The sequence below is a fragment of the Aquarana catesbeiana genome, linkage group LG03, assembly GCF_042186555.1.
Source record: "Aquarana catesbeiana isolate 2022-GZ linkage group LG03, ASM4218655v1, whole genome shotgun sequence".
In the NCBI taxonomy this organism is placed as follows: Eukaryota; Metazoa; Chordata; class Amphibia; order Anura; family Ranidae; genus Aquarana; species Aquarana catesbeiana.
The window spans coordinates 416,851,615-416,879,178 of NC_133326.1; the positions used below are offsets into that span (position 1 = coordinate 416,851,615).

Below are 27,564 nucleotides of genomic sequence, written 5' to 3' on the forward strand. Positions count from 1 at the left end.
GGTAAACCTCGGGGTCAACCCCGGGGACAAAAGAAATCCTGGGGGAGGAAACCCACAAGACAAAACGCTAAAGCCTCTTTATGAAGGGGGGTGCCCCCGCTCATTCGAGTGGGGGGAAGACTTCTGCAGTTCTCAAGGGTCTGGCAGGAAGAATTTCGAGAGATGGGTGGTCTCCTCACTAGCTCTAGGTTACAAACTAGTGTTTCGGGAATTCCCGTCTCCTCATTTCCTCAGGTCAAATGTCCCCAAAGATCCAGAGAAAAAGTCACTTTCTAGCGTTAAACCGACTTTTGTCACAAAAAGTGATCATGATGGTCCCCATGGAAGAGCAGGGGTTGGAGTTTTGTTCAAACCTTTTCATGGTGCCAAAACCATGAAATGGAGATGTCAGGCCCATTCTAGATCTGAAAGATCTAAACCGGTTCCTGAAAATTTGCTCTTTTCGCATGGAAGCAATCTGATCAGTAGTTTCCGTCCTAGAAGGAGGAGAACTTCTGGCATCAATCGACATCAAGGATGTATAACCTGCATGTACCTATTTTTCCTTCTCACCAGAAATATCTGCGTTTCGAAGTAGAAGGACTTCGTTTTCAGTTTGTAGCCTTGCCTTTTGGTCTAGCTACTGCTCCTCGGATGTTTACAAAACTTATGGCCAGATTAAGGACTCGAGGTATAACGATAATGGCATACCTAGACGACCTGCTCTTGATAGACCGGTCGGTAGCCCCCCTGGACCAAAGCATGGTCACCACAGTCAACTACCTGGAATACCTAGGTTGGGTCCTCAACCTAGTAAAATCTTCTTTAAAACCAGTAAGAAGATTAGAGTACTTGGGTCTGCTTTATAGATACAGCCCAGAAGAGGGTATACTTACCCCAGGCAAAAATCGGCACCATAAAGGAGCTGGTTCAGCTGGTCAGGGCTGAGAAGGGTCCTAATATCTGCCTTTTGTATGAAGTTTTTGGGGAAGATGGTGGCTTCATTCGAAGCAGTTCCCTATGCTCAGTTTCATTCGAGACTGCTGCAAAACAGTATCCTGTCGGCTTGGAACAAGAATATCCAAGCACTAGATTTTTCAATGCATATGTCACCAAAAGTGCGTCAGAGCCTGCAGAATCTGCAGAAGGGTAAATCCTTCTTACCACTTACCTGGAAGGTGGTAACAGATGCCAGCCTTTCAGGTTGGGGAGCAGCCCTGGAAGAGACGTCAGTCCAAGGGAAATGGTCCAGAACCGAAAGGACTTTGCCCATCAACGTCTTAGAGATTCGGGCAGCTTACCTAGCCCTAAGGGCCTGGACATTCAGGTTGCGGAATTCTCCTGTCAGGATTCAATCACCAGGGGGGCACCAGAAGTCAGGCAGCCCAGGGAGAGGTAAACCAGATCCTAACCTGAGCAGAAAAGCATGTGCCGTGCATATTGGCAATCTTCATTCCAGGAGTAGAGAACTGGCAGGGGACTACTTATTTGCCAGCAGTTATTTCCGGGGGAATGATCCCTTCACCCCGACATCTTCCTGGCTATATGCCAAAGATGGGGAATCCCGGACGTAGATCTGTTTGCGTCCAGGTTCAACAACAAAGTCGACGACGTCAAGAACAAGGAATCCACTTGCATGAGTAAGAGATGCGTTAGTGACACCATGGGATCAGTTCTCACTGATTTATGCATTCCCTCCTATTCTGCTGCTACCTCGACTTCTTCGCAGGATCAAGCGGGCAAAGAAGTCTATAGTTCTTGTGGCCCAGAAGATCTTGGTATGCAGAAATGGTAAAGATGGTGGTAGGGGCCCTCATGGACCCTACCACCACGTCCAGACCTGCTATCGCAGGGACCAGTGTTCCATCCTACTTTACAAACCCTAAATTTAACGGTTTGGCTATTGAAACCCACATTCTGAAGAATCGTGGGCTTTTAGGCTAAGTGATCTCTACTTTGCAAGCTGGCTTCCTTGCATTAATCAGTCATAATATTATAGAGTCTGGAAGGCCTATCTTTCTTGGTGTGAATCCAAGGGTTGGCATCCTTGAAAGTATGTCATAGGTAGAATCCTTGCCTTTCTGCAGATGGGGTTAAAGATGAAACTGGCCTTGAGTGCTATCAAGGGCCAAGTCTCGGCCTTATCGGTATTGTTTCAATGTCCGCTTCGCATTCTTTGGTTCAAAGCTTTATACGGGGCGCAAAGCGGCTTAATCGACCGGTTCGAGCACCCCTAAACCCTTGGGACTTGAATTTGGTTCTATTGGCGTTACAGAAACAGTCTTTGAGCCGATATGACATATTGCTTTAGTCCTTTTGACAAGGAAGCTAGTTTTTCCAGTAGCCATTTCTGCAAGAAGGGTATCAGTTGACGGCTCTTTTTTGTAAAGAGCCATATTTAATCATTCACAAGGGTAGAGTAGTATTGCGTCCTCATCCTAGCTTTCTGCCAAAGGTGGTTTCAGGTTTTCACCTTCATTTTTTCCAGAACTATGTTCTAAGGAAAAAAAGTCACTACATTCTTTGTGCATCACCAAGCCTCCATGGCTCAAATCTGCAAGGCCGCAACTTGGTCTTCAGTCCATACATTCCCCAGATTCTATCAGGTGGATGTAAGAAGGCCTGAGGATATCTCCTTTGGGTGCAGTGTACTGCAGGCAGCAGTATAGGTCCTCAGGTCTGATTGCACCCTACTTTTGTTTGTGTCCCCTCCCTTCAGGTGGCATTGCTCTGGGACATCCATACAGTAATTTCTGTGGCTCTGTGTCCTGTGATGTACGATAAAGAAAATTAGGATTTTTTTATAACAGCTTACCTGTAAAATCCTTTTCTTGGAGTACATCACGGGACACAGAGGTCCCTCCCCTCTTTGGTTACATGTGTATTGCTTTACTACAAAACTGAGGTACTCCTAGTAAAGGGGAGGGGTTATATGGGGAATTGAACTTCCTGTCTAGGGTGTTCCAGTGTCCATCACCAAGAAAAGAATTTTACAGGTAAGCAGATAGATATAGATAGAGAGGGGGAGATTAGATAGATGATAGAGAGGGGGAGATGGAGATTTTCTATATCCTTGAATAAATCTCTCATACTTGTTTTTTTCCAGCATAGAATTACCAATATAAAAAGGTCAATAAAATATATTTCTGCTAGCTCCCTCAATTAGTGCTGTCCCTGCAGCTAAAAGACACGGCAATAAAAATTTACGGAAGTGTCAGTACTTTGTTCCAAAAGAAAATTGCCTAAGAAGGACTCAATTGGGTTATCAAAAAAATGGATAATTCAAAAATTACCTTTTTAATGTATAAATATATGCTTAAAGTGTTACCAAACACAGGACCCTGCATTCATTATATCTGGTCTCCACGCAGTACACAGAACATGCAAATGCAATTTATTTTAGTAAATATAAACTGCTAAATACCCTTTTCTCAGAGCAGTCTTGTGACGTTTTTAACAGTGTCTGGTTAACCACTTCCAGACCGCACAGTGTCATTATTTTGACATATACTGTTGCTATGGTAGCAGATAGGTGGCATAAACCCTAGATTTTTTTAAACTGGGCGATTCAGCGGATTCGCCACGGGATCACTTTTATAGGCAGCCGGAGAGGTGACACACCCCCGCTGCTTCCCCGTCGTTTCACCGCTTACTGGAGAGATCGATAAAGGCAGAAACAAACTGATCCCCTGGAGTGATGGGCAGGAAGTTGAGTGAGGGCAAGATGGCCCCCACTGGATTATATGCCCTTGGATGACCAGAGTGACGCCTGACGTCACTTCCGCCTAGCCTTAAAGTGGTTGTAAACCCACTTTTTGGACTTTTACCTATAGTTAAGCCTAGAATAAGGCTTACCTATAGGTAGTGGAAATATCTCCTAAACGTGCGCCGTTTAGGAGATATTTCACTTGTAGTCCACCGGAAATTCCAACGGCGCATGCGCAGGGAAGAAATGAAACTAAGTGCAGTTTCTTCCCTAGCCTATGCCGTTAGTCGAGGCTCCCATGCGCATGAGTGACGTCACGCGGCTCCAGCGAATCACAGAGCCGGAGTCCATGGCCAGGAAGGAAGAGGGCCTGAAGATGGCCGCTGCCCACACAGGGGACATCGCTGGATTCTTTTGCAGGTAAGTGGCACATAATGGGCTAGTATATGATGCATACTAGCCCATTATGCTTGTCATTTTCAGGCTGCAGCAGCGAGAGAGGAAGTAAAACCCATTAGGGTTTACTTCCTCTTTAAAGGGACGTCTGTGTGTGTGTGTGTGTGTGTGTGTGTGTGTGTGTGGTGTGTGTGTTTTTTTTTTTTTTTTTTTTTTTTTTTTTTTTTTTTTTTATAAAAAGCTTTTAAGTGTAAATGTGAGATCTGAGGTCTTTTTGACCCCAGATCTCGCAATAAAGAGGACCTGTCATGCTTATTTCCTTCCATGTAATAGGAATAAAAGTGATAAAAAGTAAAGCGCCCAGTCCCTCCGAGCTCGAACAGAGAAGTGAACGCATACCTAAGTCACGCCCACATATGTAAACGGTGGTCAAACCACACATGTGAGGTACCACTGCTACAGGAGCGAGAGCAATAATTCTAGCACTAGACCTCCTCTGTAACCTTAAAGTGGTGTTCCGGCCGAAATTATACTTTTTAAATAAAAATACCCCTATAATACACAAGCTTAATGTATTCTAGTAAAGTTAGTCTGTAAACTAAGGTCTCTTTTGTTAGTTTTTAGCAGTAGTTTGTTATTTTATAAACTTACAGCAGGCCGTGGCCATCTTAAGTCTGGGCATCTGAAGCCAGACTGTATTTCTTCCTGGATCTCATCCTTGCAGATCTCGCACATGCTCCAGTGCAGCACAAGCAGTGTAATAGGTTTCAGGTCAGGTTTCCATAGCAACGGCAGTTTCAGAGGAAGTTGCCGCCCCTTCCCAGAAGGCATTGCAAACAGGAAATGATGCGATGGGCTGCGGCCAGGGAGGAGGAAGTGAAAAATGAATACAGCAGATATACAGTAGGTGCTGAGAAAAAACAAAAAAATATCCAATTTGTTTACAATGCACAGTTTAGTGAGGGATGCTGAAGAGTTGTAAAAGTGGGTGGAACTCCACTTTAAGTACTGTAGTTTGTCGCCATTCCACGCAGTGTGACATAAAATATTGCAACGATTCTCATTTTATTCTCTGGGGCTAGGGTCTTCAAACTATGGCCCTCCAGTTGTTCAAGAACTACAATTCCCATCATGCCTGGTCATGTCTGTGAATGTCAGAGTTTTACAATGCCTCAGGGGATGTGTAGTTCCATAACAGCTGCAGGGCCATAGTTTGAGGATCCCTGCTCTAGGGTCTCTGCTAAAAAAAAAAAAAAGTGTGTATGTGTTAAAGCTTATGGGAGGAGTTTTCATTCTACCCTGATTGTTCTATGAGGCTGCAGGACCCCTGTCCTTTTTGTCTGGACAGTGCTGATTTGCCCTATGCTGATCACATGCACCCTCCCAAGAAGAAGGAAAAAAAAAAAACGTTCTAGCCTACACACCAAATTGAGCATGCACAGTTTGTCTCCTAGCCCCTGTTCTATCAGGAGATGGATTGGAGACAGTAAAAAGGGAGGAACAGAAGACAGCATCAAACAGCCTTTTTACACAAAAGGGGGGTTAACCCCTTAGGTCCCACAGTGAGTATAACCAACATGCTTTACTGCATATAGAGACTGATTTTTCTGTTGTGCGTTTAGTAACCCTTTAATATACAAAATAAACCTACCAATACCCCTCTATTTAAAAACAAACAACATTGTCTTGTCTTGAGCAACACTATATACAAGACGTCAAACTGCTTATTAAAGTGTTAATAAACCCAGGACCCTGCGTTCATTATATCTGGTCTCCCACAGTACACAGGACATAGAAATGCAAAAGTTTTAGTAAATCTAAACTTCTAAATGCCTTTCTTTCATCAGCAGTATATAAAGCTTGTAGGAGTTTTCATTCTGCTCTGACTGTCCTATCAGGCTGCAGGACCCCTGTCCCTCTGGACAGAGCTGATTGGCCCTGTGCTAATCACATACACTCTCCCAAGGAACAAAAAAACTATACACACCAAACTGAGCATGTGTAGCTTGTCCCCTAGCCTCTGTTCTATCAGATGGCTTGGAGACAGTAAAAGGTGTGGAGGAACAGAGAAGACAGAATCAAACAGCCTTTTTACACAATGCAGATGATATACTCAGTGTGGAACTTAGGGAGTTAAACAAGCATGCTTTACTGCTTAGACTGATTTCACTGGGTTTAGTAACACTTTAATGGAAACACACATTATTGGTTCTAAAATGGTAGCAGCCAGTTGTGCTACATAACACACCGCCATATTACTGAGGAATGTTAGAACCAAACAGGCAAATGAGATGCATATGTAAATATGATCAGCTGTAGATAACTTGAAAAGTAGGTGCTCCAGGTTGGAATAAGATTGAATGCATTCGAGTCCCATTAATAATGGATGCCAGATATATCTATATCTATCCGAGCAGACTCTCCCTCAAACTCCTGCTCTGCGCATCCATTCACACACAATTGTGGGTCAGCCCCACCCCCTCTGTCGTCATTGGCTGAGAGACCGCAACGGGAGTCAATGGCTCTTGCTGCTGTCCCATCCAGTGAGGTTAGTCCCCGGAGAGCCGAGGCTCTCGTGCACATCCATGGATGGCGATGGTGCTCAGGTAAGTATTAGCAGCGGGGTTGGGTGGGACTAGTGCACAGAAGGTTTTTTTCACCTTCATGCATGGAATGTGTGAAGGTAGACAGTGAGCCTTTAAAACCAGTTTAACAAAAAGCTGAAGATCCGTTTTAAAGCGTGTAGCACTCTTTTAGATGTCTGGGTGTAGTACAGAATTTCCTTTAGTAAAATTAATTCTTTATACCAGAAGGCTCCTGTGTTGGTATGGTACCTTCCACTTCAATTTCAAAGTGGATTAATTGGCCTATTGGTTACCGAACAGTCAGTGCTAGCTATGTGAAGGATCTGCAGCTGCTAGTAAACCTTATTGACTGATTTTAAGCTAGTTTTGTAAATGGAAGCTGACCCCTCCCTCGGTGGCCTCAATGATGGCACTTGTCAATGTGCCCCTGCTACCAAGGAGATTAGTGTGGTCAGTCAGCCTTCATTACCTAATCTCCTTGGTAGCAGTATGGCGGAGAGGGGTCAAGCTGTCTGACTACGATGCTCAGCAGCATAGGATGGATCGGAATGGGACCAAGTGCTACTGTATATGCTAGTGGTGCACCAAAATGGAAGTTCCAGTGCCAAAACCAAAAATTCAGAATGCACTTTTGTGTTGCAGTCCATAGGACACAGCATGCCATTATCAGCACCCCCCACCCCCCCCCCCCCCCTTTTTTTTTTTTTTTTTTTTTTTTTTCCCGCAAAATGCTGATAACCTTATTTTCAGTTGATAATATATCCTTGCTTCCCTAGTATATGCTGTTGGGGTGGGGTTTAATAAAGATTACAAATTAAGTGATATTTTTTTTTTCTTTAACCACTTTAAGCCCCGGACCATTTGGCTGCCCAAAGACCAGGGCACTTTTTGCGATTCGGCACTGCGTCGCTTTAACTGGCGATTGCGCTGTTGTGCGACGTGGCTCCCAAGCAAAATTGACGTCCTTTTTTTTCCCCACAAATAGAGCTTTCTTTTGGTGGTATTTGATCATTATTAACAAATAGCGACAATTTTGAAAAAAAAAGCATTATTTTTTACTTTTTGCTATAATATCCCCGAAAATATATAAAATTTTTTTTTTTTTTTTTTTTCCCTCAGTTTAGGCCAATACGTATTCTTCTACATATTTTTGGTTAAAAAATCGCAACAGGCGTTTAATAGGTTTGCGCAAAAGTTAGTGTCTACAAAATAGGGGATAGTTTTATGTCATTTTTATTAATAATTTATTTTTTTTACTAGTAATGGTGGCAATCAGCGTTTTTTATTGTGACATGCCATTATGGCGGACAGTTCGGACACTTTTTTGATTTTGGGACCATTCACATTTATACAGCGATCGGTGCAATTAAAAATGCATTGATTACTGTGTAAATGTGACTGGCATTAAAGGGGTTAAGTGTGTCCTAGGGAGTGATTCTAACTGGGGGGGGGGGGGGGCTGCTATGTGTGACGCGACACTGATCACCGCTCCCGATTACAGGGAGTGGTGATCTGTGTCACTAGGCAGAACGGGGAAATGCTTGTTTACATCAGCATTTCCCCGTTCTTCCTCTCTTTGAGACGATCACAGACATCGAGTCTGCAAGACCCGCGACCACACTCATGGGGGTCGTGTTGTGCCTGCAAACCGCTTCTTAAAGGGCAACGTACAGGTACGTTAATCTGCCTGTACGTGCCCTTCTGCCAACTTATATCGGCGTGAGCCGGTCGTCAAGGGGTTAAAGTGTCTCTAAACCCACATTTAAAAAAAAAAAAAAAAAAAAAAAAAACCTCTAAAATGCTGTTTTATATTTAGACACTGAGATTTGTTTTCTGTATTCTGCAAAAAAAACTGGTTGATCCTCATGTTGGATTTGATTTAAATCACAATTTTTAAAGGGCAACTGTCATCTCTGTCCCTCAGCGGCTCCTCCTCTGACCCGCTGTTGACTCACCAACCGTTCCATTCACTTTAATGGGATGGCTGGTGATGTGGCAGTGACACAGCAAGGTGAGGGATGTGGCGGCAGGTGATTGGATGCCTGTTAACAGGCACTGCCATGATGGATCTAAAATGACAGGTGCTCTTTTAAATGTAAGCACTTATTCTTGCTGGTAGTCAGAATCTTTAATATTTGCAAACAAAATTTAAGGTTTCTATTTAGAATAATAAGCTATCAGGTTAGTAAAACGGCGATATCGGAACAGATGTAATCATACAGTTTGAAGTGTACTTAGATTTGCAAAACAATAGGATAAAGGAATATGCCTGAACTTTGTTTTATCTCCTGGTTACTGTGAAAATGTATGAATGCATCAATGCAGTGCATGTTATCTCAGCTTGCAAAGCTTGGATTCATTTAGTTTACCAAAAATGTAAAAAATATTGCAAAATAAATATACAGCCTCATGCTATATAACAAAGCTCCATTTCATGCTGAAAGAACTAAATGATGTATCTTGAATAGAAATCTATCTTTCAGATAGATTTTTTTTTTTTTTTTTTTTTTTTTTTTTTTTTTATACAAATTTTATTAAAATTTGATAATCAAAAAAATCAAGTTAAATGTTTTTTTTCTCTTTTATCATTGATTTATATCCACCCTGTTTATCCTTCTGTCCAAGTCCCCCAATTTTGCAGAACAGTGTTGGCAGCTCTGCACATGCTCTGTTTTCATTATGTTTCTAAGCTGAGCAGCCCATGTGACTATACAGTCACAAATGCACTTATCAGCTAAACCTAATAGGGGTAGGGATATTTCATGTATATTTATGGAGGCTTCACCTCCCTCTCATTCTAAGACAAAGGCTGGAGGAGTGTGACACAGCCTGGGACTGGCAGAAATCCACTCACACCATGTTGCCAAAAAATGAACGTTATATTTCAAAATATATATTTTGTATATTTTTACTGCTGTATTTTGTATACTCTGTACTGTTTGAGTGTTTTTTTTTTTTTTTGTTTGTTTCTTTTGAGCATGTGATCAGTGGCAGTGGACTAGAAGCTCCTCCTGTTTCCCTGTAGACAGCCTGTGAAAGAGCTGGGTCATCTAACAGCTGTATATCGATTATGAAAAGGGTACTTGATGATTTAAAAAAAAAAAAAAATCTACAGTGTCATCATCCATATACAGAAATAGAAGGATCAATGTATGGTGTGTTTTTATTATCACTTTAAGCTTGTGCTTTGAAGCATAATGAAACAATCCTTTCCAGCCAATGCTTCTTTTTACCTGAGCAGTCTGTACACCGTAGACTTTCCGGCACCAAGCTGAGGAGACTTGGTTTTTGGTACATACATTTTAAATTCTGTAAAGTGGATGAGGCTGCTTCCATGGATGCCAGCTTTTGAATGCAAGGTTTTGCAGGTGTTGGTGAGATTTACCTTTGGACTGCACCCATTTATGTGTTTGTTTTGTTGTCATGGCCTTTATGGGTACTGTTTGGACGTCCCACCAGACATCCTTCTGCATGGGCAGTATAAACCGTATTTCTAAGTGCAGCTTAGTTTTTCAATGATCTTCTCAACAGCAGGATTTTATGGTGTGTGTGCGAAAATTCAATTTTCTGTCATGTCACGTCAGGTGTCCTTATTTAAGAGAACTTCCTTTCACAAATTCATAGCTGTTTTTATATTATGCAGCAGGATACGTTGTAAATCTACCTCTTTACTGACCTTTTAAGAATTTTAGTAGATTGTCAGACAACAAATTTTATAAATTTGTTTTTAAATTGGCTAGAATTGCCTGGCGCAGACCAGTTCTATACAGACAGTGGCTGCCGGGCTTTATACCCATTTGGCACGTTGGATGTTTTTATTAAGAGTTCATGGCTTTTGAGAGGGATTTTGTTTATTAAAGTGGTTATAAACCCTTTACAATCCCTTTTTACTACAGGTAAGTCCATAATAAGGCTTACCAATAGCTACCCCGGATATTTCCTAAACATGCACGTTTAGGAGACATCCCCTGTATTGGCATGTGCCAACGTCATTGGCACTGAAGCAACGGCACGTTGCAGTTAATGTGCCGTTACCGGCGGCTTCCGCGCGCATGTGCAAGAGTGATATCGCAGCTCTGGCCAGTCGCGGCGCCGGAGCCTGCGATACCCGGAAGTAACTCCGGGAGCAATGTCGCTGGCCAGAGCTATGTATGAGGACCGCTGCGGGGGCTTCGATCTAAGGTAAGTAATTCATAATGAGCTAGTATGCTATGCATACTAGCTCATTATGCCTTTGTCTTGCAGGGTATTTTTGTTTTTTTGTTTTGTGGGTTTACAACCATTTTAATGCACTACAAATCTAAAACTTGCTACTTTTTGTTTTATCAATTACCTACACCAGTACCTTGTTTGAGTGTTCTCAGTGCCAACATTTTGGTTATAGTGGTAGAGGTTCCTATTTCCTTGTTCTATTAAAAGTGCACGGATCACAGGCTCCTGTGGTTATTCCAATCTCTAGTGTGGATTCTGGTGTTTCATCCTAAGGTGAAAGTTGCACACTAGATGTTTTTACTTTTTTTTTTTTTTCCCCTGCCTCTAAACGCCCTTCCATGTTAACCTATGTGTCCATGCACACAAAGGCATTTAGCAACTGGAACTGTTAAAGGCAGGAAAAAAAAAAAACAGTGCGTTCAGGAGCAGCAGAGTTTGGGCAGAAAAAACGTTTGAAGCTTCTAACAGCTGTTAAACATTAGTGCTTGAGCATTAATTCATTTCGATGACCAGAATAAATTTTTTTCTGCCCAATGAAATAACACCCAAGAGCTTGACGCCTGTAAAAGCTTGTAAAAGCTTAAGACACTTTTACAAGCTCCAGGCATTTTTTTTTCTGCAAAAACACTGCTGGCTTCTTAAGAGAGGTAAATGAACGTCCTGTGCGCATGAGGCCTAGGGCCTCGTGTTCTGATTTCATTAACTTAAAGCGGAGTTCCACCCAAAAATGGAACTTCGTTTTTCTGGTTCGCCCCCCCGGTGTCAAATTTGGCAGCTGTCAGGGGGCAGAAGATACCTGTCTAATACAGGTATTTGCTCCCACTTCCGGCATAGTCGCCGCAGATTGAGATGTCTGGCCCCTCCAGTAGACAACCAAGGCTTCACTTCCTGATTCCCTTACTGAAGATGCTTGCACCCAGGAGATGAGGGACAGATCGGCTTTGGGTGAGGACATCACGGGTGCCCTGGCCAGGTAAGTGTCTTAATATTAAAAGTCAGCAGCTGCAGTATTTGTAGTTGCTGACTTTTTTAAATATTTTTTTTTTTTTTTTGGCGGAACTCTGCATTAAGTCAGGTGCCGCATACAGCTGCTAATACCAGTGAATGGCGATGCACAGCCATACTCATGTAAACCTAATCCCTTCTGCTGAAAAACAATGGGGGATGTTTCGTTGAGGCATTTTAAAGCCCAATATTAAGATTACTTTAATATATTATAATATAAAGGATGTGTCTTTTTTGGAGTAGCAGAGGAAGATTACTACCTGCAGAGGCAACGGCACGAGGTATACACCTTAATGAATGTAAGTAAATGCCCCTTGTGCTGATATTTCAGTTTGACTACTTTGGCTTTAAGCTAATAAACGTCTTGTGTGAATGAGGCCTAAAAGTAGATTTAACATAGTTATACTGTAGTTAATATAGTTACTTGCCTGTCGCTTACAAACCCCTTCATTTTGATTCCTACAGGAATGGCACCAGTATGATCTCTTTGATCATTCCTCCAAAAGACCAAATTTCAAGGGTGGCCAAGATGTTGGCGGATGAGTTTGGTACAGCATCAAACATCAAGTCTCGTGTGAACCGCCTCTCAGTACTGGGAGCAATTACATCTGTGCAACAGAGGCTTAAACTCTATAACAAAGGTGAGGGTGCCTTGCATTTTGCAAATTTATGCTTCACAAAATTCTTAGCTAGGAATGTTATTTTTCTTAGTGACGTTTTGACTTCTTGAATTAGCGGGCGTTCTGCATACTAGCATGCATATATATATATATATATATATATATATATATATATATATATATATATATATAAATTTATTCTATCCTGTTAAGGCTCCATTCACATCTTGGACATCAAAGTTGCATGACAAGTCTCAGCCCATTCTTTTCAATAGTACTTGTTTAAATCTCAGAAGTCGCAGCAGTTTTAAAAAGGTGCCTGCACTATTTTGCTGCAACTTGTGATGTGACTTTGGTCCAGAGAATGTAAAGTCTGATCAGTCGCACTGAAAATCGTGTGAATCCTTACTCTTCTTAATAAAGTTGTGTATGGGGACTAATGCCATTGATGATAAAAACTGCAGAAATTCAGTCAAAAAAAAAATGAAATGCAGTGGATTAATGTGGGACTTGCACCACCCCAGCCTTATGCTGCGCGCCCCCCCACCCCTGTCAGTGAAAATGACAGGAGCATACAACTCTGCATGTTGATATGAAATGTTACATTTATTAGTCAACCGCTTTCCACCGGGCCACTGTACATACAGTTGTGCTCAAAATTGTGCGCACCCTTGCTTTTTGTGGTTTACTGTGCCAATGCCACAAAAAAGCCTGGTTACAATGTGCCCGACAACACCTTGACACCCATCAGCAGGCTTTTTTTGTGGCATCGGCGCAGTAAATTCTTCTTTCTGGCAACTTGACCATGCAGCTAATTTTGTTTTTGTCGTATTGTGCTCCTTGAAACAACCACATCTTTTTTTTTTTTTTTTCAGAGCAGTCTATTTCCGCTGAGGTTACCTGTGGGTTTTACTTTGTATCCTCCAATTCTGCTGGCAGTTGTGGCTAGAACTTTTCTTGGTCTACCTGACCTTGGCTTGGTATCGAGATCCCCCGCATTTTCCACCTCTTAAGTGATCAATCAGTACTGATTGACATATTCAAGGCTTTGGATATCTTTTTACATCCTTTTCCATCTTTATAAAGTTCCATTACCTTGTTACGCAAGCCTTTTGACAGTTTTTTCTGCTCCCAATGGCTCAGTATCTAACTTACTTAGTGCATCCATGTGAGAGCTAACAAGCTCATTGACAATTTGTGCAGACACTAATTGCAGTTTAACCACTTCAGCCCCGGAAGAATTTACCCCCCTCCTGACCAGAGCACTTTTTGCGATTCCACACTGCGTCGCTTTAACTGACAATTGTGCAACGTGGCTCCCAAACAAAATTGACGTCCTTTTTTTCTCACAAATAGAGCTTTCTATGGGTGGTATTTGATCACCCCTGCGCTTTTTATTTTTTGCCCTATAAACAAAAAGAGCGACAATTTTGAAAAAAACGCATTATTTTTTGCTATAACAAATATCCCATAAAAATATATTAAACAATTTTGTTTCCTCAGTTTAGGCCGATACGTATTCTACATATTTTTGGTTAAAAAATCACAACAAGTGTTTAATAGGTTTGCGCAAAAGTTAGTGTCTACAAAATAGGGGATAGTTTTATGGCATTTTTATTTTTTTTTTTTTTTTTTTTGTTTTAAATGGCGGCAATCAGCTTTTTTTTTTTTTTTTTTTTTTTTTTTTTATTGTGACTGCGACATTATGGCGGACACATCGGACATTTTTGACACATTTTTGGGGCCATTGTCATTTACACAGCAATCGGTGCTATACAAATTCACGGATTCCTGTGTAAATGACACTGGCAGTGAAGAGGTTACGTGTGTCCTAGGGGCGTGTTTCTAACTGTGAGGGGCATGGCTGTGAGTGACATGTGACTGATCTCTGCTCCGATGACAGGGAGAAGAGATCCAGTGACACTGTCACTAGGCAGAATGGGGAGATGCTTGTTTACATTAGCATCTCCCCGTTCTTTCTCCCCGTGAGGCGATCGCGGGTATCCCCGCGGCGATCGAGTCCGCGGGACCCGCGACCCGACTCACAAAGCTTGCCGGCGGCGCCCGCTGGCCGCCTCTTAAAGGGGAACGTACAGGTACGTGGTTTTGCCTGTACGAGCCCTTCTGCCGCAGTATATCTGGGTGAGGCGGTGTGGGAAGTTAATCTTTTAATTGCCATTTTAACGTGTGCGTGTGTGTCACCTTGTGTCTGTACCAAGGCCATACATTCCAAGGTATGTAAACTTTTTTGATCTTGTCCATTTTGGGTGATTTCTGTTATGTTTTTAAAAGGGGACAAACAACTATGTGATAATTAGCTTCATATGATCACTATCCTTAAAAGAGAATTTTTTTTTTTTTTTGGCATGATCTGTCTTGTTTTCAACAGCCATGCCAAAATGTCACGATTTCTGGCAGAGTATGTGAACTTTTGAGCACAACTGTATGTAACTGGGCAGGTGTGTGTGTGTGTGTGTGTGTGTGTGTGTGTGTGTTGTTTGTTTGTTTGTTTTTTGTTTTTTTTTGTTTTTTTGGGAGAACGCGCCTCTGGGGGACACAGCGGATCATAGGTGTACTGAGCCTCTGTGCTACTTCCTGGTACCATGTGATCATGGTGACCAATCGCAACGATCACATGTCCAGTAGTAGACAATGGCAGTCATTCATGACACCATTGCTTACTACTGTGATTGGTCGATTGCATAATGAATGGATGCCATTACAAGGTGTTCATCATTGCTTATACAGTAATTAGCGCTGTAATATGCAATCATAGGTTAAAAAGAAAATCCTAATTGCCTCCCTAGTCAGGCTAGCCCTAGTCAGCCCATAGCACAGCGTCACTATGGTGACACTGCTCAGGTAACGGTATGTAAAATTAAAAAAAAAAAACCTGTAAAGTTTGTGTATGTTAAATGGTAGAGACAGAATATCAACTGCAAAAACACATGATACAAATGTTATAAAATTGAGTTGCGGTTGAGTGAGTAATCCCCAAGCAAAACATGTCTTGGTACTTGGTGGAGAAACCCTTGTCAGCAAGCAGAGGTAAGACCTTTCTTGTAGTTGGTTACCCGGTTTGCACACATCTCAGGAGGGATTTTGGTTCACTCTTTCACAGATCTTCTCTAAATCCTTAAGGTTTCTTGGCTGTCGCTTGGCAACTTGAAGTTTCAGCTCCCTCCATACATTTTCTATAGGATTTAGGTCTTTAGACTGACTAGGCCACTCCATGACCTTCATGTGCTTCTTTTGAGCCACTTCTTTGTTGCCTTGGCGGTATGTTTTGGGTCATTGTCATGCTGGAAGATCCATCCACGACCCATCAACAGTGTTCTTGGATGAGAACCTTATTCCCTCCAGGCAGATTTTACAATACTTGGCCCCATCCATTGCCCCCTGAGTGCAAAAAAGTCGGCCTGTACCTTTTTAGTGCAGAGACAGGCCCAAAGCATAATGTTTTCACCTCCGTGCTTGACTGTAGGGATAATGCTCTTGGGGTCATTGTCGGCATTTTTCTTCCTCCCAAACACAGCAAGTCGAGTTGATGCCAAAGAGCTTAATTTTGGGCCCATCTGACCACAACACTTTATCCCAATCCTACTCTGAACCATTTAGATCAGGGATATGCAATTAGCGGATCTTCAGCTGTTGCAGAACCACAAATCCCATGAGGCATAGCAAGACTCTGACAGCCACAAGCATGACACCCAGAGGCATGATGGGACTTGTAGTTTTGCAACATCTGGAGGTCTGCTAATTGCATATCCCTGATTTAGATGTTCATTGGCAAACTTTATTGGGGCCTGTACATGTGCTATCTTGAGGTGAGGGACCTTGAGGGCGCTGAAGGATTTTAATCCCTGGTGGCGTATTGTGTTGCCAATGGTTTATTTGGCGACTGGTCCCAACTGCCTTGAGATCATTCACAAGCTCCTCCCATGTAGTTCTGGGCTGATCCCTCACTTTTCTCATGATCATCTCTACCCCATGAGGTGAAATCATGCATGGAGCTCCAGACCGAGGGCGATTGACTTATTTTGTATTTATTTATTTTCTGGATTTTTGGTTGATATTCTGTCTCCTATTTAAAATACACCTATGATAAAAAATTATAGACCCTTTATTTGCAAGTGGGCAAACTTGCAAAATCTGCAGGGGATCAAATGATGATTTTCCTCCAGTGTGTTATAATTTTTTTTTTTTTTTTGCATAGTGTCACTATGGTGATGTCGTACTGCTGTGCTGGTGATCATGTGCAATGGCTGGCTGCTCTGATATCGCTGTATGTCGTCTTTCATCACCTCCATAGGAGTACAGTGTCACCAGACCAGTGCTGCCAGTCAATGTCCCTAATCCTCTCCACCCACTCACAGTATCCCTAATCCCTGCAACACCAGTCAGTGTCGCCAGCAACGGTGTCCCTAAATGTTGGCACTTCAGTCTCAATGTCTCAAGGCCACTGTAAGCCAGCAACAGTCTTTCTGATTGCTGCCACACCAGTGCAGTGTTTCCTCTGCTTGCCGCCTGTACTAACGCTGTCATGTTTATTGATTCCGTTTCTGCCTGTTGTCTGGACCAATCCTTTGCCTGTTTGACCATGTTTCTGCCCGCGGCCTGAACTGACCCATCTGCCACATCCGACTAACTTTCACACAGACTAATATACTGTACACTGATTTGGTTTTTTTTTTTTTTTTTTTTTTTTTTTTTTTCTAAAGAAATGTAGCAGAATACATATTTGCCCATGTTGCTGTGAAACACCAGTCCCAGCAATCTCCTGCAGACAACTGCACTACCAGAACCACAGGAACTCTTCTTTCTCCCTCTCCCTCTCCACCTCCCCCCTGCACTTTCTGGCCAGTGAACATGGCATTCTTGGAGACAGACCTAACAGCTAGCTGGGATTGCTCTAGGTGATGCTACACTAAGCCTTTTTCCCTGACCTCTCATACAGAGGCAACCATTACAGTACATTGGTTTTAATAGAATTGGGTGATTTGTGTGAAACGCAAAATGCAGTGTCCAGTGTATAGTTCAAAAAGTGAAAATGTCTCTCGTACGGAATCCCATATGCGGGTGGAATTGTAGAATGTGTTTTGGGATGTAATTCCAAGTATGCCCATGCGGTGTGTGAGCGACTTTATTAAGTGCTTGCCGACCGGCTCACGCTGATGTACGTCGGCAGAAGGGCACATACAGGCAGATTAACGTACCTGTACGTTGCCCTTTAAGAAGCGGTTTGCGGGCACACGCCCGCCGAGACATCCGTGGGTGTGATCGCATGTCCCGTGGACTTGATGTCCGCGGGGATACCCGCGATCGTCTCATGGAGAGGAAGAACTGGGAAATGCTGATGTAAACAAGCATTTCCCCGTTCTGCCTAGTGACACTGATCACCGCTCCCTGGGAGCGGTGATCAGTGTTGTCACACACAGCCCCTCCCCCCACAGTTAGAATCACTCCCTAGGACACACTTAACTCCTACAGCGCCACCTAGTGGTTAACCCCTTCACTGGCAGTCACATTTACACAGTAATCAATGCATTTTTAATTTCACTGATCGCTATGTGAATGGTCCCAAAATCGCGCCAAGTGTTCGATCTGTCTGCCAAAATGTCGCAGTTACGATAAAAATCGCTGATTGCCCCCATTACTAGTAAAATAAAAAAAAATGTATTAATAATAAAAATACCTTAAAACTATCCCCTATTTTGTAGACTATAACTTTTGCACAAACCAATCAAACGCTTATTACTATTTTTTTTTTTTTCCTAAAATATGTGGAAGAATACGTATCTGCCTAAACTGAGGGGGGGGGGGGGGGGGATTTTTATATAATTTTTGGGGATATTTTATTATAGTAAAAAATAATGCTTTTTTTCTAAATTGTCGCTATTTTATAGTGCAAAAAAATAAAAACCGCAGAGGTGATTTAAGTACCACCAAAAGAAAGCTGTATTTGTGGGGGGGGGAGGAGGACGTCAATTTTGTTTGGGAGCCACGTCGCATGACCACGCAGTTGTCAAAGCGACAGTGCCGAATAGCAAAAAGTGCTCTGGTCTTTGGGCAGCCAAATGATTTGGGGCTTAAGTGATTAAACTAACTTGTAAAGTGAATGTTCACTTTTTCTTTTTTTTTGCAGTTTCCAAAAACTTGTGGCAAAAGCATAGTAAGGCTTTAAAGACTCACCGTGCCTTTTGTGGTCATTTTGTGGGTGTTTCCACTGTTCTGGTGCTCCAGGGCCTTCAAAAGCATAATGGGTAGTCAGGAAATATTATATGCGTAATTTATGCTCCTTGAACGCCCAAAAGTGCTTCTTGAATTTTTGGCTCCTCAGTGCATCTGGGCAATGAAAAGTCTCACATGTGATGTATCCCCATACACTGGAGCAGTAGCAGAATGTGTTTAGGGTGCTATTCTGTCTATGGAGTGTGTGTGAGAGAAATAACTTGTTAAAGTGACAACTTTTTGATAAAATTCATTTGTTTTCTAAAAAATTGTGACAAACGAAACTACAACTTTACAAAAATCACCATGCCAGTACCTTGGACTGTCTACTTTCTAAAAAGGGGTCTTTTGGGAGGAATTTGCAATGTCCTGCCTTTTTAGGGCTTCAAGAAATGAGTCCTGCAGTGGGTACATAAAGACTGATCACTTTCCAGCTAGAGATATACAGGGGGTCCCCGGGTTACAAACAAGTTAGGGACTGTAGATTTGTTCTTAAGTTGAATCTGTTTGTAAGTCGGAACAGGTACATTTTTTAAGTGTAGCTCCAGCCAAAAAATCTATTTTTAAACTTTTTTGATAGCATAGGGAAAGGGTAACACCCCTGTAACATTTGTTTTGCTGTGTGTGCCCCTGTTCAGAAGATTTCACCTCACTTTCTGTCCCAATGACAATTGGATTTTGAAAATTGTGGGTTGTTGTGGAAACAAGCCTTGGTGATAAAGCATCAGTGGAGGTACCTTTTCCCCATATCAGCTCTTACATGAGTGAATTTCCTTTCCTAGGGGTAGATTTCCTCTCACTTCCTGTTGTCTCCCTCCATTTGTAAGTAAGAGTCGTTTGTAAGTCGGATGTTTGTAACTAGGGGACCCCCTGTATACAGTTATGCTCATAAGTTTACATACCCTTGCAGAATTTGTTTTCTTGGCCATTTTTCAGAGAATATGAATGGTAACACAAGCTTTTCTTTCACTCATGGTTAGTGTTTGGCTGAAGCCATTTTTTTAATCAACTGTGTTTACTCTTTAAATCATAACGACAGCAGAAACTACCCAAATTACCCTGATCAAAAGTTTACATCCCCTAGTTCTTAATACCGTGTATTGCCCCACTTTAAGATGAATGACAGCTTGAAGTCTTTTGTGCTATTTGTGGATGAGGCTTTATCTTCTCTGATGGTAAATCTGCCCAATCCTCTTGGCAAAAAGCCTCCAGTTCCTGTAAATTCTTGAACTGCACGTTTTGAGATCTTCCCAGAGTGGCTCAATGTTATTGAGGTCAGGAGACTGAGATGGGCACTCCAGAACCTTCACTTTTATTCTCCTGTAGGTAATGACAGGTCGACTTGGCCTTGTGTTTTTGGATCATTGTCATGTTGGAATGTCCAAGTATGTCTCATGTGCAGCTTTCTGGCTGATGAATGCAAATGTTCCTCCAGTTTTTTTTGATGAGCTTTTAGCTTTTCGATGTTCCTTAGACCCTGTCTAGAAGTTCAAACTGATCAGAGGATGGCATCGTTGGTCATCGTTTCGTTCTGTTTTTGTTTTTTTTTTTCTCCTAAATTCGGTGATGGTGCTAGGTTGCACTGATGGGTCTCCTGTTCTGTTTCCTTGGATGCCCAGGATAGGCAGAATGTGAGGAGGATATTTTTATTTTATTTTTTTGGATTCCTAAAGGCGGACCTGGTGTACCAGATCACCAGTTTCAAGCCTAAGTTCAATGTTCCCTCTGAAGCTGCTTTCCGTGTACCCTATCCCATGACTTGTGGGCTTGAACTTCTGAGTTCTCTAGTGGACTTGGTAGTCTCTGCAAGTAGGCACAACTTAGTTGGGGGGACATCGATGTAGACCAGGGCTTGACAAATTTGCTTTCAATCTGGGAGCCAGCTGAAAGTTAGGTGCCACAGCTTTTTTCTGTGTGAGCTAAACTCTGCTCACCTCCCTGCTCGTCTCCAGCACCATGCGCAGGGACTTGAGGGGAGGAAGAGAGGTGAACCACGATGTGCACGGATTGGCTAATGCAGAAGGAAAGTGGGAGAACCTTTCTGCATAGCAGCAGCGGATCTGCTGGGGGAAGGGGCTGAGCATACACGGAGGTAAACAGCAGAGTGGTGTTTTTTTATTTTTTAGATGTTAAACCTAAATCGGCTGGTGCCAAAACTGCATGCCTGGGGCGTCGGGCAGTAGGAATTGCTCATGCCTAGTGGCACCAGTGAATGGGCTGACCAGCGGCATAGCATGGGTTGTCGGTGACTGGGGCAAACTCAAGTAATTTGTGCCCCCTAACCCATGAACTTTTAGCACTCGGAGTCCCTTGCACTAGGGTCATGGTTTGGGGGGAGGGGTTAGTGTCTAGGGTCCTCATCTTCTAGGGTCACCATCTTCGTCTGCACCGCCTGGTGATGGGTGTTTTTTTTTGGGGGGGGGGATAGAGGGAGGTGGGTGTATTGGTAGGTAAGAAGGCTCTGTGCCTAGGCTCCTCACCTTCCAGGGTCATTGCCTTTTTCAGCACCTGCATTGCCTGATCAAGGGTGGCGCTCCTTATGTCTGTCCCATTGACAGACAGGATGGCATCTCCCACTCACATAGCCCAGTGGGAAGATCTTGGAGACTGGGACCTGTATCTTGTTCTCTTGGCTGGCCTTTATACTGATCCCCCAACTGGCCGGACTTCTTCACTATAAGAAACAAAAATAAGTGTAGCGCTATGAGAGTATGAAGAAGTCCAATGTAAGAAACATTAAACTAGCAGTTCCAAATAAAGCTAACAAAGAAGAGTCTTCCTGAGGAATGAGATGGAAAATCTTCAGGAGCTGGACACTTCAAATTCATAAACCATCTGGAGTGGAGACATGCACAACACCACCAAAAGTGAAGAGGCTTACCGGATTGGATGGACCCAACAGGGCATACGCTGAGAAGGGTCGGATAGGTTTAGGTGGTGAGTGGCTGCGGGTGGCCCGGAGGAGCGATGTTGTGAGGTAACTCTCACGTTGCTGTGTCCCTCAGAGCGGGATATCGGGTACGATCCGATGTACATCCGGTGTGTTCAGAACACACCAGATGTACATCAAATCATACTGCTAGTTTAATGTTTCTTACATTGGACTTCTTCATACTCTCATAGCGCTACACTTATTTTTGTTTCTTATTGTCATTACCCCTGTTGGTTGTGTTAGCTGCTTATCCTTTCTTTGGCAGTGCAGAATTATTTTGTTTATTTCGGACTTCTTCACTACCTGAACACTTCTCACGGGCTCCGGGCTGACCAGGGGGTAGCAGACTGCCTAGATCAAAGTCGGAGTCCAGCTCGGGGCCATTGCGGAGCCCGTTCAGCGCCGCAGGTTCCTGCTCCAAGGTGAGTCTCTCCAGATAGCTCGGCCTGGACCTGCACCCAGTGATCCTGTAGGAGGAGCCTTGTGCGGGAGGCTTGAGTCCACACCTCCCATGGTGTCCTTGAGAGCCACACTGGGGGCACTTCCTGCCAGGGGCTCCGCTCCACCCCTATGAGCTTCGCTGACCTGCTCCACATCCCCCTAACCCACCCTTCGCAAACCCGCCCCACACACGTGTGGCACAATACACCTGCTAGCCTCTTGGCAATGACGTCACGGATGTCTGTTCCATGACACCTGGCACTCCTCTCAAGAGGTTGTAGCATTGACAGCTTTGGTCTGCATCAGACCCAGCACACTGGTGATGGTGCCGGCAACAGGAATAATTTTTATGCCCCTCTAAATCTTGGGATGACAAAAATGCTCAGGTGCCAGGCAGCTATTTCTAATCGCCATGGCGTACTGCCATCTGGGATTCGTCGGGTCCTGGTGGAATACAAGGTATGGTTTTGATGTCCAGAACAGAGAAGAAAGGGATGGATGATGCAGCCCAAAAATGACAGTGCTTAGAAACTACACAAGGAACTTGTAGAAAGAAAGATAAGTGAAACAGCGAGGGATAATTTTACAATTTTGGCACGAGTGAAGGAGTAAAATATCTCCTAAAGTTGTTTTTATATCAGGATTTTGTGGCAGGTGTAGATGGGAGAATGTTTCTTTTATTCACATATTTACTGCTTTCATGTAATTTTTAAAGGGGGTTCTAAAGGCACAAGGTTTATTTTATCTTTTTAAAGTAGTTGTAAACACCATTCATGAAATTTGGCCTAAGCACATATACCTGTAGTGCTTACTTCTCTCTCACAAGCTCTGTCATTTCTCTCTGGTGCATCCATCTGTTATCAGCATGAGTTTTGACAAGTTCTCTGACACATGAGATTACAGCAGCTGAAAATTTGTCTGGGAGAGGCATTACTCTGCCTATGTGGAGGGGGGTGTCCCTTTCCTCCAGCTGTCACACAGTGTAAGTGCAGACTCCTCACCCACTGCTGAAGGAGGAAGAAACATTTCTACCATGATCTGCACTTTTAAAAGTATGTAGAAAGGGAAAGACAGGAGATATACAAATACTACTTATGTAGGAGGATTTGTTTCATCTCAATCATGACGGTATTCACTTCACTGAGTATATGTGAGGGTTTACAACCACTTTAATGCAATAAGGTAAACCTGGGTGCAGCTCCCCCCCCCCCCTCCGTCCTACATACTATTTTTGTTTTTAATAATGTGGAATGTTTTAGCTTTGTTGCTGTCTTGCATGGTAACCGTTATCATGAATGGTTTCCACATTATAATCTACTTACAAAACATATGGATGGTGCATTTGATACACTTTCTGCATATTGTATTTTTCAGTACCACCAAATGGCTTAGTTGTTTATTGTGGAACAATTGTAACAGAAGAAGGAAAAGAGAAGAAAGTAAACATTGATTTTGAGCCTTTCAAACCAATCAACACTTCTTTGTACTTGTGTGACAACAAATTTCACACTGAGGTATTGTACTAAAATGTACTTTAAACGTAATTTTCATTATTGTTTTGGTATGTGTATCCAGTTTAGGACATTGAGCCTTTCTCTAGCTTTTTACCCCAGCGGAACCCTTAAAATTATTTCCAGGTTTTGGAGAACCATTGCTTAAAGAACTGCAGTCTGCTTACATAATTTGTAATAACATATTTGCAATTCTGAAGCTTCCCTCCAACCCCTTTGCATTTTTTATATATACTGTGTTTCTGTAATTGCCAAAAATGCTGCAGAAATCTCCCTCCACTGAGTTTGGCTGCAACCATTTTAACTGTGGGCAGCTGAAGCTGCTGCCCGTTCACTTCCTGGATTTACACGCACAAGGGTGAAAGAGCTGTGCATGATGTCGTAAGCCTAGGCTTTACCAGACTAACAGGAAGTGGGTTGTATAAGGTGTTTACTGGCAAAAAAGTTTGACTCTCAAGTTAAAACAACAAGGGCAGAAGATTTAATAGATGTAAAGTTGAAAAAATGATTGAAGTTCCACTTTAATGAGTTCATTGGAGGTTAATGGGGAAAAATGCCCTTTACATTGGTGGTCAGGTGGAAAAAACCCTTCCCTTACAGTGGCAGTTCAATTTGCAATCCTTAGGCCAGGTTCATACTAGTGCATTGCGGTTTGGGTACAGCGTGATTGTGTTCGCTATTTACACATGCATTCAAGTGTGCTCCTATTGAAGTCTGTTAGACTGTGCGTTTTCTGAAAAGGCATCAAAGATGCAGCATGCAAGACTCATAAAAACACATGATCTAATAGAAGTCAATGGGAGCAACCCCTAAAACATGCATAAATCATGCTGCACCCAAACTGCTGAGCATCAGTATATACATGACCTTAGACAGCTGAAAAGCATTGACATGTCGTTGACTTTAGAACTATGCAGACACCATTAAATGAGTCATTCATCAACATATCAGAGAACCCCTAGCAACCAGAACCCTGATTGAGAATGTCTACTCTAAGATGCTACTTGTGCCGTAGCTGCATTGTCTGAATAACTATTTGCCGTGATGATAGATTTGTCTTCATGCCTGACCTGTTGGTACATTTGTGTACACACACACATACACACACACACGTGTGATCTAGGGGGTGCTTTGGCCTAACTCTCTAGGGAAAGTGTAGACAACCTCAGAACTCCCACCTTGTGGTGAAACTACAAATCTCCATCTTGAGGCTGTCAGTCTTGGAATTCCTAATGGGACTTTTGTAGTTCCACAACAACTGGAGTGCTGTGGTTGCCTACGTCTGCTCTAGGGGGGACCTTAGAATGAAAGCTATAGTCAAGCTTTGCCACATAGCTCCCTATAAGTGTTGAATAGAGAATTTACCATCTTGATCCCTTTTAACAACTGGTAAGTGCTGGGGCCATGTCTGCAAAGCTACATCTCCACTTTAGCTAAGCAACCAGCATAAGTTTTGAAGTGCAGATATACATTCTGTAATTGTAACATGTTAAGCCTTAAAGAGGAAGTAAAGCCTCTTTAAAAAAAAAAAAATACACCCTGCAAGGCAAAAGGCATAATGAGCTAGTATGCATAACATACTAGCTCATTATGAATTACCTGAGATCGAAGCCTCGCCGCCTCCAATGCCGCCATCTATCCCGGAGTGACTTCCGGGTATCGAGGCTCCGGCGCTGTGACTGGCTGGAGCCGCGATGACGTCACTCCCACGCATGCGCGCTGGTGCCGCCGCTAACGGCATGATCGCCGTTAGAAATGGCACGCTCGGTGCACCTGCGCCGTAGACATCGGTGCCGATATTCCTGCAAATATCTCCTAAACCTTTTAGGTTTGGGAGATATTTCTTGCACCTACAGGTAAGCCTTAAAAGTGGTTGTAATGGGTTTACAACCACTTTAAAATTGCACGTCCCTGTAAAATGGCAACAAACTTGATTCCCAAAATTGGCCATAGGTGATGCTTTAAATGCCTTAACAGATTATTCGTTTACAGTTGGCTGTATATGATGGGCCTAGAGCTATTTTTTTTACTCTGTGCATGACGATTCCTAAATATGTAATGCGGTTTCACCAGAAAGCTAATATTTGGCTCGACAAGTATACATGCACAAGCCCTTGCTACCAGCCGCCATTTTATAAACAGTTCTAGCACTCCTGAGCTTGTACATGTGACCCCAGATTGAAATTGCCTGCAGGCCTAATGAATTCTGTGCACAGACATGATGGTCATCTGATCGATCTTGTGTCTCTGGCCCTCTTTACATTTTTTTTTTTTTTTTTTTTTTTTTTTTTTTTGATCTGTGGAAGAATTAGAACCTTTCCAGGTTGTTATGATTTCTGTATCTGTGAAAGATTTCGTTCTCATCCATTGGGGTGCAGGAATTTAGTCACTGTTGCGTTACACTGCCGCCTACAGAAAGATTTGACACCGACGCAACAAAAAAAAAAAAATTGTACATGCCTCAGTTTTTTGCGTGTCTGAAGATTTTGGATGTCTTTACCAACCAATATTGCCCCCTCCCCCCTCCATTGACTCACTATATTGCTGCTTGAGTTTTCAGACATCACCTAAAGGCAGACAGAGTAGGACTAAGACAGGGATTTCAGACAATGTGACAGGCTCTTGAGAGGTCCAGGACAATAGTATGGGACAAGATGAGGGAGCTAGAGTATAGGAGGTGACATTGCAAAGCTAAAATAGAATGTTGCCTTTGGGCACTGCATTCTTAGACCTATAGTTGGAGGTCGTAGATATCTAGGAAGCATATTTTATATCCATCACATCAGTGGTTCCTGTGATTTTTGCTGTTGGCAAGCAGCATTTAATTTGTGCCTTTTCCCTTTTGGCCTGCCCACAGCCCCTCGGCTCTTTTTTAGCAAGATGTTTTCTCCCATTCTGGCACGGCTACTCTTCAGGAAGCCACATTGTAACATCTGGAAAGCCTATTTTTGAATGATTCTGTCCCATCTCTGGCAGCCAAGGTTTTAAACACCGTTTAAAGGTTGGGTGTTTCTACCCCAAAAAGCATCCTGCGGCGCTAGTTTGCATGAGGCTACATTGTGGCCTCGGTTGAGGCTGGGATGTTTGCCCAGCTTCCCTCCAGGCCTCTTGCAGCTCAGAGTGCCGACTGCGTCAAACAAGCTCCCTCAGTCTCTGAACAGGTCCATGTGCTCTTGTCCCAAGACCAGGATATCTCTGACCAGGCCTGCAGTGGAAGCAGAATGGTCCTTTTGACCTGGATGATTCTCATGAGTGCCAGATTATATGGCTGGGGAGATATCCTAGGAACACAAATTATGGCTTAAATCAATCAGGGCAGCACAGCACCAGAGGAGGTGTTGCCCTTCAAGAAGCAGACCCAATTCTGGCTTTGGCTGAAAGGCACTTTCAGCCCTGTCTGCAGTCCACATCCCTGCACCTTTTATTTGGGGGGTATGGCCTCTTCACCTCAGTGTTCCAGGACATCTGTTACTGCTGGGTGACACTAGATACAGTGCCTTGAAAAAGTATTCATACTCTTTTGAAATTTTCCACATTTTGTAATGTTACAACCAAAAATGTAAACGTATTTTATGTGATAGACCAACACAGAGTGGCACGTAATTGTGAAGTGGAAGGAAAATGATAAATGGTTTTCAATTTTATTAACAAATCTGAAAAGTGTGGTGTGCATTTGATTCAGCCCTCTGTACTCCCGATACCCCTAACTAAAAGCTAGTGGAACCAATTGCCTTCAGAAGTCATCCAATTAGTAAATGGAGTCCACCAGTGTGTAATTTAATTTAATCTCCTGGGGGAGAGGGAAGAGAGCCGGTCTCTGGTTTTGACAGGTACCCAGCTCCCACTTGCGCTCCAGCCCGCGTAGGCGGCGAATCCTCTCCCCCTAGGCACCGGTCCCGGAAGATTGCATAGCCATTCACGGCGCGCAGCCGGCTGTGAAGCTGCA

The 27,564-nt window shown here is 43.0% G+C and overlaps 1 protein-coding gene across 1 annotated transcript in view; it reads left to right on the plus strand.

Annotated features, from left to right (window-relative positions):
- The window catches only part of ETF1 (eukaryotic translation termination factor 1), a gene marked incomplete at its 3' end in the record, with an annotated part of 115,437 nt that overhangs the window by 34,297 nt on the left and 53,576 nt on the right, over positions 1-27,564 (plus strand). Inside the window, 2 exon segments of the mRNA XM_073620743.1 lie at positions 12,349-12,524; positions 23,482-23,621. Of these exon segments, the coding sequence (XP_073476844.1) occupies positions 12,349-12,524; positions 23,482-23,621 (316 nt within the window).